The sequence below is a fragment of the Puntigrus tetrazona genome, chromosome 4 (assembly GCF_018831695.1).
Source record: "Puntigrus tetrazona isolate hp1 chromosome 4, ASM1883169v1, whole genome shotgun sequence".
NCBI classification, from domain to species: domain Eukaryota; kingdom Metazoa; phylum Chordata; class Actinopteri; order Cypriniformes; family Cyprinidae; genus Puntigrus; species Puntigrus tetrazona.
In genome coordinates, this window is record NC_056702.1 from 10,617,324 (window position 1) to 10,636,495 (window position 19,172).

Below are 19,172 nucleotides of genomic sequence, written 5' to 3' on the forward strand. Positions count from 1 at the left end.
CGTAAAAGAAAAATCAATCATTTTGACCCATACTATGTTTTTTGAAATATACCCATGTTACTTATGACTGGTTTTTATGGTCCAGGGTCACAAATGATCTTTTATAGTAATTTGTATAAATATTTTATAATAAATGTTATAAAACAATTTAAAAATAGCTTTTTATTGTTTGCCGTCTGATTTTAGATCAACATAGATGAGTACACAGGGGAGGAGAACGAGGAGAAGAATCCATATCCTGTGAACGATTTCCCAGGTGTGTTAAGAGAAAGTGTTAAAAAAATACTGCCTTTTCATTAAAAAACTGAAGAAACCGTCAAAAGCAATTCCTCAGAAGAGCCCAGGCCTGTTTTATTCAGCTCTGGGAGCACTCCATGTGGATTGTTTTTCAGTTGAGCAAAGATCCTTCTTTTTACTCTTGTTGATTTCCCCCAAGCTCAACGCATTTCCTGGTCCGTCATCCACACTTTTTTTTTCTTCTTCTTCTTTTACCTAATGCAAAGTTGCGCGTGGAAATGTTGAGGGATGATACGGGGAATTCTTTGTTCAAGTCTCTCTTGTTTGCTTTTTTCAGCAGGAGAGGAGGACGAAGAGGAGCCAGAGATGCCAGTAGGTCCTCGTCCACGTCCGCTCTCCGACATTCAGCTGAAAGAGAAAGCCGTCCCAATGCCAGAAGCCAAAGCTTTCTTTGTTTTCAGCCCCACTAACAAGTATGAAAACCCGCATGCACACTCACACACCTTGATGTGCACATCGGTAGATTATGTTACTTATGTTTGTCTCTCAAACCCATTTTTCGCTCTCTCTCTCTCTCCTATAGGTTCAGGGTTTTGTGTCATAAGATTGTAAACCACAACATTTTCACCAATTTAATCCTGTTCTTTATACTGCTGAGCAGTATTTCACTGGCAGCGGAAGACCCAGTGAATAATGACTCATTCAGGAATCAGGTACACACAAACACACACTGACATGTACATCACATTCGTGGCGCTGCTGTTATGAGGCTTTGATATAAGCGTGTCTCTCTTTTTCTCTGTTAGATTCTAGGCTATGCAGATTATGTGTTTACAGGAATCTTCACCATAGAGATCATATTAAAGGTAAATTTGCATTTTAAAGGTACAAGTGTCCCAGTTCATTTCATGCTAATAATATCTTCCCTACTACAGCCTTCTCTGTGTTTCTTTCACACTCATCTAATTCCTCACTGACTCTCCATTTGTCCACTGTTCCCCTCAGATGACAGCGTATGGAGCATTCCTACATAAGGGTTCATTTTGTCGGAATTATTTTAATATTTTGGATCTGGTGGTGGTCAGTGTGTCTCTGATCTCCTCTGGAATTCAGTAAGTATCTTTTGACCAACTAACTAGTACTACCGCTTCTCATGTCACAAATAACACTATCAAACGTCACCCTTTTTTATACAAATGTCCAAACAAATGCTATTTATGTCCACCAGTTCAGTTGACATTAGCTATTGAAAAAATCTAAATTAAATTAAATAAAATGTTCTATATTTAAATTAACGTTACACACAATACACACGTACGTGTATATATATATATATATGTGTGTGTGTAAAAAGCGTGTAACAAAATTACTAAAACGTTAACTGAAATTAAAATGGAAAAATATAAAGAAGTAATATAAATACTAATACATATCAAAATATGAATAATTGCTATATTATTACATAATGTAATGGTATGTAAATAATGCTTAAGATTTTGTCTGTTAAGACAAATAGTAATATATATAATTTAACTTAATAAAAAGGTTTTAAAATCAAGTTGGTCTTTGGTGCCAAAATAGATTTTTGATTTCATTAATGCATTTAATTTATACATTTAAAATGTTTCAAAACTACACTGCTGTTCATGGGCATCTGCTTCTCTGAATGGTGTTGTCACATGGTCGGTAATTAGCCATTCTGATTGGTTGTGCCAAACTGTGCTGCGATTCACAGGTCAAGTGCCATTAATGTAGTGAAGATTCTCAGAGTGCTGAGGGTGTTGAGGCCCCTGAGAGCAATCAACAGAGCCAAGGGCCTCAAAGTGAGTCTCTCATTCACAAAAAAATCTGTTCAGATGACTCTGACCTACACTTTTCATTCAGTGCGACGGGTGCGTCGAGCATTTATTTTAATTGAGAGCTTGGTTTGCATCCACAGCATGTGGTCCAGTGTGTGTTTGTAGCCATCCGCACCATCGGGAACATCGTCATCGTCACCACTTTGCTGCAGTTCATGTTTGCCTGTATCGGTGTTCAACTTTTCAAGGTAAGCTGTTTTGTCTCACAACACATATTTCTGTAACAGAGCAAAACAGTGACAGATTTATATGTTGCTGCTATGTGGAGAAAATTATTGTAATGTTTAGTTATGTTGTGGCATGTGGTGCTGTTGGAGCAGTTGTTTTGTTGAGTGTTCATGCTTGTGAACTGGTGTTTGTTTTCTAGGGCAAATTCTTCTACTGCACAGACACCTCTAAACAGACACAGGCTGAATGCCGGTAACCTTCCTTAGGGGACAAAGTTTACAGTAACGCTTGCGATTTTAAAAAAAACAGCTTATTCATATGTATGTGTGTGCATTCCAGGGGGTCCTATATATTATACAAAGATGGGAATGTTGGGAAGCCAGAGAAAGCACAGCGTTCATGGGAGAACAGTGATTTCAACTTTGATGATGTCCTGCAGGGCATGATGGCTCTGTTTGCCGTGTCCACCTTTGAGGGTTGGCCAGGGTGCGATACACAAACACACTTGCTCACGCACATACTTCTACTAACGCATAAGTTTCACGAGTTAAAAAAAATACAATAAAAACTGTAATGTAGTAAAATATTGTGTTTTATTAATATATTTAAAAAAAAAAATTTTTTGGCAAATCAGATTATTTTAGCAGCCATTATTCCAATCTTTAGAGATCATTTTTGTTAATGCATCCCTGCTGAAAACTCTTAATGAATCCAAAACTATTTCTAAAAGCTAATATCAAACAATCTTTTTAAAGAAATACAATTTCAGTATGACCCCAAACCGAAAAATCATATATATATTTTTTTAAATTGAGAATAATAAACAGAATAAATAAGCTTCCCATCTATGTATGCTTTGTTAGGATAGGACAATATTTGGCTGAGATACAACTATTTAAAAATATGTAATCTGAGGGTGCAACAAATCTAAATATTGAGAAAATCACCTTTAAAGTTCTTAACATTGTGTATTAGTAATCAAAAAATATGTTTTCATATATTTACGGTAGTAAAATTACAAAATATCTTCATGGAACATGATCTTTACTTGATAACTTAATTATTCTTGGCATAAAAGGGAAAATCGACAATTTTTTCCCATAAAATGTATCGTTGGTTATGTCTACAAATATACTCGTGCTACTTAACCCAGGCTCACAAATATTAATATAAATGAATGAATAATTGTAAAAGCAGAGTTTCAAAACACTGACAAGCAGCTGTCTGTTCTCCCACAGGCTCCTCTACAGAGCCATCGACTCCCACGCGGAGGATGTTGGCCCAATCTACAACTACCGCGTCATCATCTCTATATTCTTCATCATCTACATCATCATCATCGCCTTCTTCATGATGAACATATTCGTAGGTTTCGTCATTGTGACGTTTCAGGAGCAGGGAGAGCAAGAGTACAAAAACTGCGAGCTGGATAAGAACCAGGTAGGCCGATGGCGACATCTCAACATCTCAAGCGTTTAAAAGTCTAACTCTAACTACATCTCCATACTTTTCTGTGTGTGTGTGTGTGTGTGTACAGCGTCAGTGCGTGGAATATGCCCTGAAGGCCCGTCCCCTGCGCAGGTACATCCCCAAGAACCCTTATCAGTACAAGGTGTGGTACGTGGTGAACTCCACCTACTTTGAGTACCTGATGTTCACCCTCATCCTTCTCAACACCATCTGCCTGGCCATGCAGGTCAGTATGCTCACTAAACCAAACTAAACACTAAGACTCAAATACACAAGGCTAATCTAAGCTTTCTAATTAATGTGTGCATTTGCAGCATCATGGCCAATCTCAATCCTTCAGCAAAGCTATGAATATCCTCAATATGTTGTTCACCGGCCTCTTCACTGTGGAAATGATCCTCAAACTCATCGCCTTCAAACCCAGGGTACGCCATGCATGTTTATTTACACGAGCTGGTTTTCATGCCAAATCATTCTGTTTTTAGAAAGTCTTTAAGATGAAACTTTATGTATTTTTTTTAATAATCCAATTCAAGATGATTAGACTATAATAAGCTATTCTTAAAATGGAGTTTTAGCATGCGCTATATGGTACTTTATTATCAGTGCTTTGAATTGTTTTTGGGGTTTTTTAACGAACAATTTTACAGCTGTCCTTCCAGGCTAAACGTTTTCCATTTCGGTTTTTGTTCGTGTCATCAAACGCACAGTTTACAGCGGATAACGTTGCTTATCTTCCGAAATGTCACTTCTCACTTATTTAACCTCTGTGTCTTCGACCTGAGATGTTTTACTACAGTCACTAGTTTTGCCCCAGACGAGGACTGAAACGAATGTAACGTAAAATGACAGTCTCTCTCTCGCTCTTCTTCACAAATGAGTTTCATCGCCTGCCTTAAGACGTAATTCCATCAGTTAGTGTTTAAAGAGTTTTATTTCTCGCATAACTTGGCAGCCATTTCCAGTCCATTAAAGGTTTTCCTGCCCTATTAAGCACAAATCGGATATCGTAAAGATGGTGTCAGTAGAGATGCCATCCGCTCACAGGCTTCCTACACTCGTCTTATCCTTGTAAACGAGAGCATCGACACACATCGAAAAGCGTTTTCTCGTGGAAATGGATGTAATTAATCGAATTAATTTCCTGAAAGTCTATAGATGAATGCTGATTGGCTGGTTGTGGGTTGACTGTGCTCATGCATCATGGGTACGGCAGCGCTAGTGATGGTCAATTCTGCCTCTCTAACTGCCCTCTCTCACCCCTCACCCCCACCTCCCCCTCGTCCTGTGTAGGGTTACTTTAGTGACCCCTGGAATGTTTTTGACTTCCTCATCGTAATTGGCAGCATTATAGACGTCATTCTGAGTGAGATCAACGTAAGTACATCGCCACCTCTCTCTCTCTCTCTCTCTCTCTTTCTCTCTCTTTCCCTCTCTTTTCCCAACTCCCTTCCTCTCTTTTGCTCTCCTGTCCATCTCCTGTCTTTCATCCCCCTGTGCTTCCTGCCATTCTCTGCTCCTGCTGTCTCCTCCAACTCTTCATTTCCTGTTCTGAAGGCAAGATGGCTGCTGTGGCAGGTCGCCCCCTGGCGGTGAGAGGTTTATTTAGGGCAGGAGAAAAAGAGTTCGCACAGGAGAGTTTTTCGGTAGGCCCCCCGTGAAAGACAGAGAGCGAGCGAGCGAGCGTTTCTTTTCATCCTCCAAGCCGCGATGTATGTTGTTTTGCTGTAACTAACAGTCCCACCTGAACTAACCCAGGACCCCCGGCCGTTCTTTTCAGGGTGGTTTTGATGGATGTTTGACTGCTGCTGTGGAGCATGACAGGTCCCGGGTCATCATGGGATTCTCTGATTTCGTTTTTGATTTCCTCACACCCGTCATTTGATTTTATGATTTTTCCTCATGTCTTCTGTGGGTTAATTGTTCATGTGTAACTGTTTTCTTCCTTATTTTCTCCTCTCTCCTTTTCTTTTTCATTTCTTTTTTTTTTTTATTATTTATTTATTTGTTGTTTTCCGTCCAGCATTATTTTGTTGATGCATGGAACACGTTTGATGCCCTTATTGTAGTGGGTAGTGTTGTTGATATAGCCATCACAGAGGTTAACGTAAGTAATCTCTCTCTCTCAATCTGCCTGCCTGCACCCCCCTTAACCCTCCCACACTAACAAAGATGAGTTGCTTTAACCCTCCACCCGCACACATAGGCATGAATGACCTTGTATAGCGCTCAGGGTGATATATTCCGGCTTCACGATCAATATTGACTGATGAATTGTTTTGGAAATTGCTACATTGAGATGGATGGCCAATCTTATCAGCGTCGCTTGTCCCTCAATGAATGCTGATATAAATGTTTCTTTTCTGTTGAATCAATTCATAAATCTTCAAACTGATTTTGAAAGAAGAGCCCAGATCCTCTTTTGAAGAAGCTTGTATTTGTTGTGTAAGTTTTGCATCCAATTTCGTTGTGTGTTGCTGAATTTTTAGGCTTCATTGGCCACCAATTCGATCTGGTAAAGTCTTGTTGTAAACAGCAATAGCGCATAGAAGCTCAAATTATTTCGTAAGCTTGTTAAATATCAGCTAGATTGGCTGGGTTTAGCCAGAAGTCGTCGCTTGTAAAAATGTAGATGTTGTAAAGACAAGATATTGCATCCTTGCATTATGCGTGTTGTGAAAATCTTTAGATTAGTTTTTAAATCTTGAGTTAATATGTGACAGACTTCATTTTGCCAATATATTTTGACGTGAAGGTACTATTAAAAAGTTTTTGTTTTTTTATTTGAAAAAAAGTCTCTTATGCACAACGAGGCTGTTTAAAATGTACTGTAAAAACTGTAATATTGGGAAATATTATTAATTTTGATTAAAACATTTAGTTTTAATTGTAATATAACAAGTGTTTTCATTTTTATTTTAGCATAGCAAAGTGATGGCAAAGCTGAATTTTGAGTTGTCATTACTACAGTCTTCAAAAGATCCTTTCAGACATCATTATAATATGCTAATTGGCATTTTTGATCAATACTAGAAACAGCTGTGCTGCTTAATATTTTAGTGAAAACCCTTACAATCAATCAGTATTAGTGCTTTCAAACGGATTTCAGATACAAGACCACAGCTCCATGTAAGTGTTGATTTGGGCTCTCTGATCAAAATGCGTCAATGAAGGTTATTTATGATTGACAGCAGTTCTGCTGGAGATATACCCCCTGTTTTGCTATACACTTCCATTTCAGCACTGACTGGGTTTGATTTGGTTGGAGTTTTCTCTTCATCCAGCATCTGATTTGATCTGAAGGCATGACCTTTGACCCAGCATTGTGTTTGGATTGATTTGGTTTTTTGTTTCCCCCAGTTTTCTTTCCTTTGAGAAAACTCTGAGCACTTTTTTCCTCATGCTTCATTAACCTGTTAATTAATCTGATTAGCGATCTGAAATGAAACTGATGAATCCGTGCTGATAGCCAGTCCCTCCTCTCAGTGCTACAAGGAGATTAGAGTGGAACCGGACGACTCTGTTCTCCCTTAGAAAAGCGTTAATGTCACCCCTCCTCCCCCTGAGGCCGCTCTGCTCCTCTCAGTGCTTTGTCCTCCCTGCCTGTTGGAGGCGCTCTCTGATTCGCGGTGTCTGATTGGACAGAAGCGGGGGGTGGAGAGATGGGAGTGTTTGCCAGCTCTGTCTTGCTGACGATGCCACATTGCATCCTTCTCTATGAATGCCTCTTCTTTTCTGTCTCTCTGTTCTTGCATTTTCTCCCTTTTTTCAGTGTTTTTCCTCTGTCTCTTCTCTCTTTCTTCCTTACACCCGCACAGCATTCTTGGCAGGCCTGCTCCCTGTGTCGTTAGCTGTAGGACCACAATCACTGAACTTAATTGGCCGAGCCAGTGATGATGCATTCAAGTAACTTCTAGTGATCTCATGAAATTGTGTTTTATATGGAAGAAAAAAAAAACTAAGCATGTTTGCATACTAATTTTCATATTTAATAATAGGTAATTTGTTCGTTGAACTGGTGAAAGTCATTTTGGCAAAACGCAATAGCTTGCATGAAATAAAGCACAAATTATTTATACTTACATTAAATGTGAAATCATTTAGATTAGACGACATGTAAAAAACAATATTTGGGGGGGGCGTGAGTTTAAATGTGCTTAATTTGTCATAAAATAAAATATTATCGAAAGATATATAAGTATATTTAATATATATTGGATATAAGTATATTTAATATATATTTTCTTAGATATATACATGAATGTGTTTGTATTTATATATACATAATAAAAATGCACATTATACACACATATATTATTTTTTAAAAAGTATTTTTGGATGTGATTAATCGCAATTAATTGTTTGGCATCACTTAATATAGTGTAATGTTGTTAATAATTATAGTAGTTAATTATTTAAATTTTTTGTAGGAATTTTTTTTTTCATTGCAGTAGGCTACTCATAATTTTTTTTTCATAATCATAGGTTTACCTCTGGTTTATTTTTGTAAAAAATTTAATTCATGACAGTAAAATGCATTTAAACTAATGCTGGGGAATAATTAATCGCCCAGCACTAGTTTATTTGCAAAACAAATATACACAGTACATATACATATATTATTCAAAGAAAAACTTAAACCCTGCACTTGTTTAAACCCAACAGTGCGAGAAATTGTGTTGGTCCTAAAACAGGCCATTATTATAGTTTGAGTGTAGGGTGGCCCAAACCATTATTTGCATGACACTCACCTGAAGCTGAAGTTGACGAGCATGATTGTAACCTCCAGGGGGCAGCGTTTACCAGTGAGTGCCAAATCTGTATATTTGTGCAATGTGAGATAATATCTGTGATATGAAGCGGCCCTCTCAAAGTGGCTCTGTGCGGAGATTTTATCATGGTAACTGTCTCACAGATGCACATTTGGAACGAGTTATACCGTTGACCCAGTTCTGTAATGTGTGTGCTACATGCATGGTTGGGGTTGCCAGATCCTCTGCAGTTCTACCACGAAGACATAATTGAATCACTCGAGTTGTCATCGCCACTAAAAGCATGAAGCATAAAAACAGACATTTTGATCTACCGTGGGACTGCAGAGGATTTAGAAATCAGTCTCTCTGCATGTAGAAATGAAACACACACCTACATGCAGTCACGCATACATACAGTCACTCACTGCAACACACACACACACACACACACACACACACACCGTGATAGACCTACTGAGAGATTCTCGACTCGGCTCGTGAGAGATGTCGAATCTGTGCATGTGTCTGCGTGTGTCACCAACCCATCCTCCAGTCTGCGGCTGCAGAACAGCGTATGGCTCCTCCTCAAACGGACCATGTGCTGTAGCGCCCTCAGCTGGCAGAAAGACAGACGTGCTATGAGGCGTCTCCCCTGCAAAAGACCCAACAAATGTACCTCAAAACACACTGACCGCACGAATTCCCACACGAACACACACAGGTGTACAGTGGGTGGTCGGCGCTGCTATAGCTTTCATCTGTCTGCCTTTCTTTAAAGCCAGCTGACCCCTCCTCCTCTCCCCCCTCCTCTGTGGTAAGACCAATGGTACGGACCAACGGTAACCAAAACCCCACCTCTCATTCCACCCCGTCACCTTGTCGACCTGTCCATCAACACCTGTCATTCACCATGTGACTTCGGCATGAACGCACGTGTTCTCTCTCATCACTGTGGCATTGGGCAGGCACGTGTATATGCTGGTAGTGTGTCCATCGCCTCGACCTCTCCCCTCCCCCAGGCTGCGACGCCTGTCATTGGTGCGCTGTAGTCACATGGTCATCGCTCTCTCTGTGTGTGGTCCAGTGTCGGCCTCTACTGGTCAGCTCTGGTGTGACAGTTCACCACCGACGTGGCAGAGCTCTGAAATCAGCTGGGGCTTGTGAAAAGACGATTTCCTGTGCGATGTCCACATGCATGAAGCTTTTTCTCAGTTTGGCTTGGTTTGTGTGGTGTGTTTGTTTTTGTAGGGCATGTGTGTGCAGATGTAGGTGTCGGAGATTTAAAGGTGCACTGAGTTTTCGTTCACGTCGTGCTTATACTGACACCTAGTGGTGCGGATGCAGTTCCTTACCAACAAAACAAAAAATTACGGATGCCGTTATATAAATGCTCTTTTTAAAGTCGGGCACATCAGGAACCTCTCAGATAACGGGGTCGGCACCCATGTGGTGACCCTCTCCGTGTAAAGCAAAACTGCTTTTGGGTGACTTTTTTTTGGTTTTTTTAAACTACAATTCATAGCAATATATGATTTTGTGTGTAGAAACTCTGTAAGGAGAGGAAAACTACTGAGTGCACCTTTGAAGCGGAAAGCAGCAGCTTTGTTTCTATGTTTAGATTATGTAACGGGAGGGAAATAGCAGATTTTAAAGAAGCGTGAATAAATGCGTAAGCTCATTTCTGCCACATAAAATAAATAGATCTACGGTTTGGATGGATCTATAGTTTTGACAAAATTATAAGATAGGAAGTCATTATGGGATGAAAACTATGAATATGACAAGGTCAAAATCAACTCGCATACTACTTATGGATTAAAAAGTCGATATTGACAGTCAGTTATGAGATAAGTCAAAATGATGGCGTCACAGTCATTATAGACTTTATCAAAGTCATCTTAAGTAACTTTTTTAACTTATTAATCTTTTTTTTCGCATCTAATTTGTCTTATTTCAATCTTATCGCATCTGATAATTGACTTGTACGACTGTCGTAATTTTAACTTTTTGTCATAATTAGGACTTTGCGTCTCATAATGAATTTTAATGTAGTTATTTTATTCACGTTTATTTTTTGTGGCAGAAATGATATAGGATGAGATAATCGTAACGTCTGCAAACATCTGTGGCTCCGTGTCTGTGTATGTAGATTCTAGTACGTGTGATGAAGTGTTAAACGCTTCAATAGCAGGTTAGTACTGTAGGGTGTTTATTAAGCATATATACGATTAGCTGGAAAGATTACTTCAAGGGTGTTGTGTATTGTGGTGTGACATCTATTAATGCTTCGCACCCATTTGGAATATTGTCATTGTTTCATAAAGCCACCAGACATCCTCTGTGTCTCTGTAGTTTGCTCTTGGTGGAAGTGTTTAACATGCTGCTGTAGACATATTAACTTGATTGTGTGTGTGTGTGTGTGTGTGTCACCTTGAATTGTTTTGGTTGGTGTACAAATGGTTGGGTTGTACAGTATATATGAGTGTGTGTGCCTCCCTATGAACATGCATATGTGTGTGTTTGTCATGCTGAAAAAGGGCCTCCAAAACACTGAAGATAACGCCAGGATCTCAATCACGTTCTTTCGGCTGTTCCGCGTGATGAGGCTGGTGAAGCTCCTGTCTCGGGGAGAGGGCATTCGGACGCTGCTCTGGACCTTCATTAAATCCTTTCAGGTGAGGAGAATGAAATGAGACGGCACTTTTCTCGTGTAATTGTACGGAGATAGTTGCACCGCGGTTCAGACTTTATGCCCAAGTCAGAGTCAGGCTTTGTGAACAATTAAACGCCAGCAGACAATCTAATATCACACTAACGGGATTGTGTATATGACTACACTGTTTAGAGTTTAAAGATTAAAAAACATGATCGTTTGGGTTATAATCAATAAAGCCAAATAAAATGTGCGAAGGTTTTGGGGTCAGTAAGATTTAAAAATAATTATAATGTTTTTTTTTTTTTAAGAAAAGGATCCATTAAAAGTATCAAACGAGGCAATAAATACTGTTACAAAAGACTTCTATCATTAAATAAATGCATGACTGTTTCTACAAAAGCATGAAGGGGTTTTTTGAGCAATGATTTAAGGATCATGAGAGACTGGAGTAATGGCATTCAATCTTGCAATCACAAGAATAAATTCCATTTTGATATGTATAAAAAAAAATCATTTTATTAATGTAATAATATTTCACAATATTACTGTATTTTTGAACAAATAAATGCAGACTTTCAAAATGTTACTGAAATAAATAAATCTTAATCAAAATAAATAAAGGCATCCATGCATTATATACATATATACATGCATTTTTATATTTAATAAATATATATTTTGAACTTTATTATTATTATATTATATCTAAATTATTATATATATTTTTAAAAAATTACTTCAAAAACTATACATATGCATTGTTGTTGCCATAAAGATGTTTTGAGAACGCTTTATTTGACTATATGTCACTCAGAGTGAAGTGAAATTGTTGAAATGAACAATTGTTCTGCTCTATTCCTGCGTCTTGTTCACTCTGTATATTTAATCTTCCCTTCTCCTTGGGTTTGTTCACAGGCTCTTCCCTATGTTGCTCTGCTGATCGTAATGCTGTTCTTCATCTACGCCGTCATTGGGATGCAGGTCAGACCCACCTTCATTAGCTTCTAGCTCCCGCGCTTGTAGCAGGACATGTTGGCGTGGAGCAGTTCCTGATGGGTAATGTTTTTCTCCACAGATGTTTGGTAAGATTGCCCTGAGGGACCACAGCCAGATCAACCGAAACAACAACTTTCAGACGTTTCCTCAGGCGGTTCTGCTGCTCTTCAGGTCGGTCTCCCTCTTTCTCCCTCACTCTCTCGTTTATTGTCTTTCTCTCTCTCTCACGTTGGGCTTGTGCGTTTCTGCAGGTGTGCAACAGGGGAGGCGTGGCAGGAAATCATGCTGGCCTGCTCTCCAAACCGCCCCTGCGAGAAGGGGTCGGAGGTCAACCATTTGAGTGAAGACTGCGGCAGTCACTTTGCCATCTTCTACTTTGTTAGCTTTTATATGCTTTGCGCCTTCCTGGTGAGTTGACATCGATGTTCCTTCCCAGTAAGCAACTGCGTTATTGTACATCAGCTGTGAAATTTGCTGTGAAATCATCTCCACCAGCATGACATCCTTTACCCCCTCCGTACAGTGTTTACCGTATCCATAATAACAGAAGCAGCAGGTTTTCCTAGCACAAGATGATTCAGATCCCTCCTCTTCCGTAGATCATTAACCTCTTTGTGGCCGTCATCATGGACAACTTCGACTATTTAACACGTGATTGGTCGATATTGGGGCCACATCACCTGGATGAGTTTAAGAGGATATGGGCAGAATACGATCCTGAGGCCAAGTCAGTCACTACTGATTTTGCCATCTTTAACAGCTGTATTTTTTAGATCCTATTATTAATTATGTGTAGAGACTGAAACTGAGTTTGATGTGATTGCAGGGGTCGGATAAAGCACCTGGATGTGGTGACGTTACTGCGCAGGATTCAGCCTCCCCTTGGATTTGGAAAGCTTTGTCCACATAGAGTGGCATGCAAGGTACAAACACAAAAAAAAAACTAAACAAAATGTACCCATTCTGTAGTGAGTTACTTGACTTTATCTGTGCATCTGCAGCGACTTGTGTCCATGAACATGCCTCTCAATAGTGACGGGACGGTGATGTTCAACGCAACTCTCTTCGCTCTGGTACGAACGGCTCTACGCATCAAAACCGAAGGTGAGACAGTGTCATGCACACAAATACGGTTCGTTAGTCTAATGCACATCCCAAGTCATTGCTGTATGTGTTTGTGTCAGGTAACTTGGAGCAAGCAAACGAGGAACTCAGGGCCATCGTGAAGAAGATCTGGAAGAGGACGAGCATGAAGTTGCTGGATCAAGTTGTGCCCCCTGCTGGAGGTGGGTGATTGCCACCAAATTACATGCACTACCATTTATAAATTTGTTGGTGTTTTTACTGTGTTTTAAAGAAGTCTACATTCATTTAATTAAATATACAGTACAGTTAAACAGTACTATTGTTAAATGCTTTAATTTAAAATAGCGGTTTTATGTTATGTAATTTTTAGCTCTGATAGCAACACTAAAAAACATGCTACACATTACTTAATATTACCAGTATTACCAATGCTTTATATTTTTGTGGAAACTTATATGTTCAAGTGCTATGAATAGACAAAGGAACATCATTTATTTTAAAAAGAACACTTTTGTAGCACATTCGGTCAATTTTTTTGAGTCCTTGCTCAATAAAAGTAGGTCTAAAATATATATTGACCCCCAAATTATGTGTGTCTTGTAAACAAATGTAAACAAAAACTTTTATGTATATGTATGGTTTTCAAGTTCTGTTCTCCTGTCTCAGCACTTCAAGAAGCTGTCAACTTTACCTTAAAAGCTAAAAACTATATATTTATGCATTAATAGAAAAATGCATGAAGCAGCATAACTTTTCAACCAGTACAACAAAAAAAACCTCTGTGTGTGTTTTCTTGCAGATGATGAAGTAACCGTTGGGAAGTTCTATGCCACATTCCTGATTCAGGAATACTTCAGGAAATTTAAGAAACGCAAGGAACAGGGCCTGGTGGCCAAAATTCCCCCAAAGACTGCTCTTTCACTGCAGGTGCGTCCATCAGACCATCGGCTATATCAGGAAAGTGAGTTCTGTATGTCGCATACGAATGTGTCTGTCTGTGTGTGTTGTGACCAGGCTGGCCTGCGTACGCTGCATGATATGGGTCCCGAGATCAGAAGAGCGATATCAGGAGACCTGACTGTGGAGGAGGAGCTGGAGAGAGCCATGAAGGAAACCGTGTGTGCTGCTTCTGAGGATGATATCTTCAGGGTAAAGGTCTGATATTGCCTCTTATTTCCTCTCCTCCGCTCTGCTCACATCATCGCTTCTGCTGCCGGAGCTTCTGCCCCACCTGCATGGGACCATCAGCCAGATCTTCCAAGCGGGCTGCCAAGGCTCACAGAGCTGCTTGTTTCGATTCATCGCTCGGCATAGAGGGCTTAGAAATCGTTTTGCTCGTATGAGGTCCATAAATGTCAGGTTCTACAAGCTTGTCATCTAAAAGTATAAGAAGTCCTTGAGGAACAGTGCTTCGCCCTCATCACACAGATCAGATGGTTGCACAGTTAGTTAATTGATGATTAAAAAATTGCCATCAGTGATGTCAACGTACGTTCACAATTTGAAAAGATCAAAACATGGCTGCTGTCTGAATGTAAGTGCAGAGTGAATAGAGGAAGTGTTTGTGTGTGTGCGTCTGTATGTTCATTTGGCCCCATTTACCTTGGTATTAACATTTGTGATTATATACTGTACGCCATCCTATCACAGGTAGACACTAAATACAGCTGAAAAAGTGAGGTAATGCCTCCCACAAGAGTATTAAAAACTGAATAATCAGTAATATATTACCTCAAATGAACAAATTTCATTGAAATTGAGGGATTTTAGGTACAAGGCTACATCTTCAGGTCTTTTTCGTGAGATTTCATGAAAAGCACCCAAAATAAGTGGCTCAACGTTTATTTTATGGCCCTTGAAGTTGGATTGCTGTCTGTGGAGGGACTGAGAGCTTTCAGATTTCATCAAAAATATCTTAATTTGTGCTTTGAATATAAACCGCTTGCGTGTTTGGAACGACATGAGGATAAATTAATAGCAGTATTTTCATATTTGGATGAACTAGCCCTTTAATGCTTCTGTATAACAGAAAAATTGAAATCTACTGAAAAATGACTGGAGATGTTAATACCAGGTGTGAATGTGGAAGAGGTGATCAGGTTTGAGTAGATGTGACCACTCATGTATATATTTATCTTTTCAGCGGTCTGGCGGGCTTTTCGGTAACCACGTCAACTACTATCATCAGAGCGACGGCCACGCCTCCTTCCCACAGTCCTTCACAACACAGCGGCCGTTGCACATCAGTAAATCCGGGAGTCCCGGCGAGGCAGAATCTCCCTCTCATCAGAAGCTGGTCGACTCCACCTTCACTCCGAGCAGTTACTCTTCCTCAGGATCCAACGCAAACATCAACAACGCCAACAACACAGCCATCGGACACCGCTACCCCAAACCTACCGTCAGCACAGTGGACGGACACACGGGGCCGCCCCTCACCACCGTCCCACTACCACGGCCCACATGGTGCTTTCCTAACAAGAGGTATGAAGCCATATTCCCTCTGTAGTTGAATGCAGATGTGAGAGTTAGCGGGGAGATGTTCGGGCTTGTCAGAATCTGGTTTCTGATTGTGGTTTGTCTCGCCCCTGATTGTCTCGTGTGGACCAGGAGCTGTTTCTATGACACTTTCATGCGGTACGTTCTTCACAGAGACCGAGAGACCTCCTCACTTTGGAGGGCTGGCGTACGCTCCGTCTATACTGGGGTGGATCTGAAGCTGAATGTCTGCAACACACGCTCTCTGTGTGTTGAGAGATCCACTTTATACATGTAACAGTAACTGGCAGGATCTGTGAGCGGCTTCTCTGATTGGCTGACAGCTGCGCTAGACCAGTGGTTCTCAACTGGTTTTCTGTCAGAACCCAGATTTGATGCTCTCAAAAACCATCTTTTTTTTTGTTTTGTTTGTTTTGTTTATGGTCTTTCTTGACCAAAAGAAGATATTTGAAACTAAATATTAATGTTGGCCTCCAAAAAATATTGCCTGTTTTAAACTAAAACATTTACAAATTATTGTAATTCATTAAATAAAGCTGACATAAAATACATTAAAGATCACTAGAAGTAAATAAAGTATATTTAATATACATATATTAAAGCAAAAAACATTATATACAGTCAATCAAAAACCCAAAATGCTAAATGCTAATTCAAAATGTTAATACTGTGATAGTAATATGTAAATAATACTAAAATAACTGATTATTTGTAGCAAAATAATGTGTTTTGGAGAAATAAAAAGATTATAGAAAAACTGTTTTGTACCTTCCAACTTACAGACAAGCACCGTAACAATGGGGTTAAAAGAGACAGCCAAATAAAGAATCAAGGAGCTTCGCCTCGAGCAAAAGTATATACTAATATATACATATTATATTCATATATAAAACACCATCATGGTAACACACACAACACTTAAATAATGCAATAAACATTCATTAAACAACAGAAGTGCAACATAAAGCCCAAATGTAGATTATACATTGATTTGCTTTATTTACTTCTAAAACTGTACATTTAACAGCATTTTATTGTAAAATTACATTAAATTTCTAGTTAGAAGTTTTACAGTTTTTTCCCAGTGTATAATACTGTTAACTTACTGATAACCTATGAACAGATTTTTTTGCAGCATTTTTGCTGCGATAAATTATTTTTTTTACAGTGTATAAGTAATACTAAAAGAATACTGCTGACATATTTGTAGCAAAACACTGTGCTGAGTTTGATTGACTGCAGCTCTTTAACATCAACAGAACATAAGCCAATTTATTTTGTAATATAAACTGGTATCTTGTTCCTCATTACAAAGCGAGGTTAAGTGGTTAGCATGCAGGTTTTCAATTATTTTTCTTTGTGACACACCAGTTGAGAACCGCTCTGCTAGGCCATGTAATTGTTTGTTTTGAAGCTCAACCCGCTGGTCATTTCCAGGCTGTGCTGAAGGGGCTCTTCATTTAGACCAAAATACAATTCATTCATTTCACAAGCAGCTCTACTTCTCTTAGCGGAGCTCCAGTCTTTATGAAGTGCCCCTTTACGAACTTGTCCTCCTCTTAAATCTAACATCATAAGGTTCCTACGCAAAACTAATAGCAGCGCTTCCGTAATGTGACGCAACCCGTTTAAACTGCGCTCTAAGGTTTGTTAGACACCATCAAACCTTAAGCCGCTTTAGTTGTTCCTGTTCACATTATAATAGCCTTATGAGAGCTTGAGGAGAGAGTAAGCGCTGTTATCTGCATAGGCGGGCTTCCTCGCTTTCTGAAGCCTTACAGATGATAAAGATGTGCAATATGCTTATGAGTCACTTGTGTGTTTTGTGAAGCTCTGATTCCAGTGACAGTCGTCTCCCTATAATACGACGAGAGGAAGCCTCTACAGATGAGACGTACGATGAAACGTTTCTAGATGAGAGAGATCAGACCATGCTCTCAATGGACATGTAATACTGCATTTATCTGTTTTAATTCATATTACAATCTCACCCTTACAGCGTGAGATACAGTTCAACTGTTCTATAGTAGCTTATTTACTTTCCGTAAATTGGTAAAAATGGCTTAGTAGAAGCTGCCAGATGTGACCCCCTCATACTAATAGTGCCTTCAAACAGCTGGGGTCATAATGTTCCTAAAAACAGAATTCGTTTGATATGAGTTCATTTATATAGAAATTCTGTCAAGAATTTTTGTTTTATTCAACAAGGATGCATAAAATGAATCAAAAGTAACAATAAACATTTATAAGCATACATTTATAATGTTACAAAATACTTCAGTATATAAAGCTTCAGTTTCCAGCATTGATCGTGTACACTGACATTGAAGACTGGGGCAATGGATGCTGAAAATATAGGCGTTAATTAGATCATTTTATTTATTAATAAAGTGTTAATGGTGAAATGGTAATAATATGACAACAGTATTGTCAGATCGAGGCTCCCGAAAAGAATGATATTGTAATATTTTTGACTGTGTGTGGGACGCAGGCTGGAATTTCAGGATGAGGAGAGCAAGCAACTGGCTCCGATGGTGGAGGCGGATGTAGGGGAGGAGAGGAGGCCGTGGCAGTCTCCACGAAGACGGGCCTTTCTCTGCCCCACTGCACTGGGTACATGCTCGCACACGTTCATAACGCAAATCAGTGCAAGTTTTGTTTCAAATGGGACGCTGAAGTCGAGTGCATGTTTCCTCTCCGACGCAGGCCGCCGGTCTTCCTTTCACTTGGAGTGTCTGAGAAAACATAACAGACCTGATGTTTCTCAGAAAACAGCACTACCACTGCACCTAGTGCATCATCAGGTGAGCGTATGGCACAGCCACGCATGCTTGACAAAGTGTTTTTATTTTTGTCTGTTCTCTCATTCGTCTTGCGTTTCTCAAAGGCTCTTGCTGTGGCGGGGTTGAGTCCCTTGCTGAGAAGGAGTCATTCTCCGACGCTGTTCACGCGTCTGTGCTCCACGCCTCCCGCGAGTCCCAGCGGCCGCGGCGGGGGAGGGCCGTGCTACCAGCCCGTTCCATCTCTGCGGCTGGAGGGCAGCGGATCTTACGAGAAACTCAACAGCAGCATGCCGTCTGTGAACTGCAGCTCGTGGTACAGCGACAGCAACGGCAACCACAGCCGGAGCGTGCAGAGGACGCAGCGACCCGTGTCCCTCACGGTTCCTCCGGTCACACGCAGAGACTCCACATCCCTGTCACACGGGAGCGCCGGCAGCCTCGTGGAGGCCGTAAGCTGCATTTACTTAAAGCTTGAGAATTAGAGCCGTTTAGGGTAATCTTCACACTTGCGGATAGAAAAATAAAGGGATAGTTCACCCAAAACGTTTTAATTCTGCCGCTGATTAGTGACTCTTGTGTCATTCCAAACATGTAAGACCTTTGTTCATCTTCTAAACACACATTAGAGTAGAAAGCGTTGAAAAGTTGTTGTTCTTTCTTTGCC

The 19,172-nt window shown here is 39.9% G+C and overlaps 1 protein-coding gene across 11 annotated transcripts in view; it reads left to right on the forward strand.

Annotated features, from left to right (window-relative positions):
- cacna1c (calcium channel, voltage-dependent, L type, alpha 1C subunit) overlaps positions 1 to 19,172 on the forward strand; it is a 114,407-nt gene that overhangs the window by 89,279 nt on the left and 5,956 nt on the right. For 2 of the 11 annotated variants that reach the window (XM_043236634.1, XM_043236630.1), the window contains 30 exons: positions 187 to 256; positions 575 to 710; positions 821 to 950; positions 1,044 to 1,103; positions 1,243 to 1,349; positions 1,973 to 2,060; positions 2,177 to 2,284; positions 2,464 to 2,516; positions 2,604 to 2,750; positions 3,503 to 3,704; positions 3,802 to 3,960; positions 4,049 to 4,159; positions 5,028 to 5,111; positions 9,267 to 9,314; positions 11,026 to 11,163; positions 12,060 to 12,125; positions 12,220 to 12,311; positions 12,392 to 12,548; positions 12,740 to 12,867; positions 12,967 to 13,063; positions 13,142 to 13,244; positions 13,325 to 13,426; positions 14,026 to 14,153; positions 14,241 to 14,381; positions 15,370 to 15,710; positions 15,837 to 15,863; positions 17,557 to 17,673; positions 18,217 to 18,338; positions 18,432 to 18,529; positions 18,613 to 18,957. In XM_043236634.1, the coding sequence (XP_043092569.1) occupies positions 187 to 256; positions 575 to 710; positions 821 to 950; positions 1,044 to 1,103; positions 1,243 to 1,349; positions 1,973 to 2,060; positions 2,177 to 2,284; positions 2,464 to 2,516; positions 2,604 to 2,750; positions 3,503 to 3,704; positions 3,802 to 3,960; positions 4,049 to 4,159; positions 5,028 to 5,111; positions 9,267 to 9,314; positions 11,026 to 11,163; positions 12,060 to 12,125; positions 12,220 to 12,311; positions 12,392 to 12,548; positions 12,740 to 12,867; positions 12,967 to 13,063; positions 13,142 to 13,244; positions 13,325 to 13,426; positions 14,026 to 14,153; positions 14,241 to 14,381; positions 15,370 to 15,710; positions 15,837 to 15,863; positions 17,557 to 17,673; positions 18,217 to 18,338; positions 18,432 to 18,529; positions 18,613 to 18,957 (3,705 nt within the window). Of the gene's footprint in view, positions 1 to 186; positions 257 to 574; positions 711 to 820; positions 951 to 1,043; positions 1,104 to 1,242; positions 1,350 to 1,972; positions 2,061 to 2,176; positions 2,285 to 2,463; positions 2,517 to 2,603; positions 2,751 to 3,502; positions 3,705 to 3,801; positions 3,961 to 4,048; positions 4,160 to 5,027; positions 5,112 to 5,757; positions 5,842 to 9,266; positions 9,315 to 11,025; positions 11,164 to 12,059; positions 12,126 to 12,219; positions 12,312 to 12,391; positions 12,549 to 12,739; positions 12,868 to 12,966; positions 13,064 to 13,141; positions 13,245 to 13,324; positions 13,427 to 14,025; positions 14,154 to 14,240; positions 14,382 to 15,369; positions 15,711 to 15,836; positions 15,864 to 17,556; positions 17,674 to 18,216; positions 18,339 to 18,431; positions 18,530 to 18,612; positions 18,958 to 19,172 lie in introns of all 11 variants that reach the window. The other 9 variants (XM_043236633.1, XM_043236631.1, XM_043236632.1 and 6 more) reach the window with 9 other exon arrangements.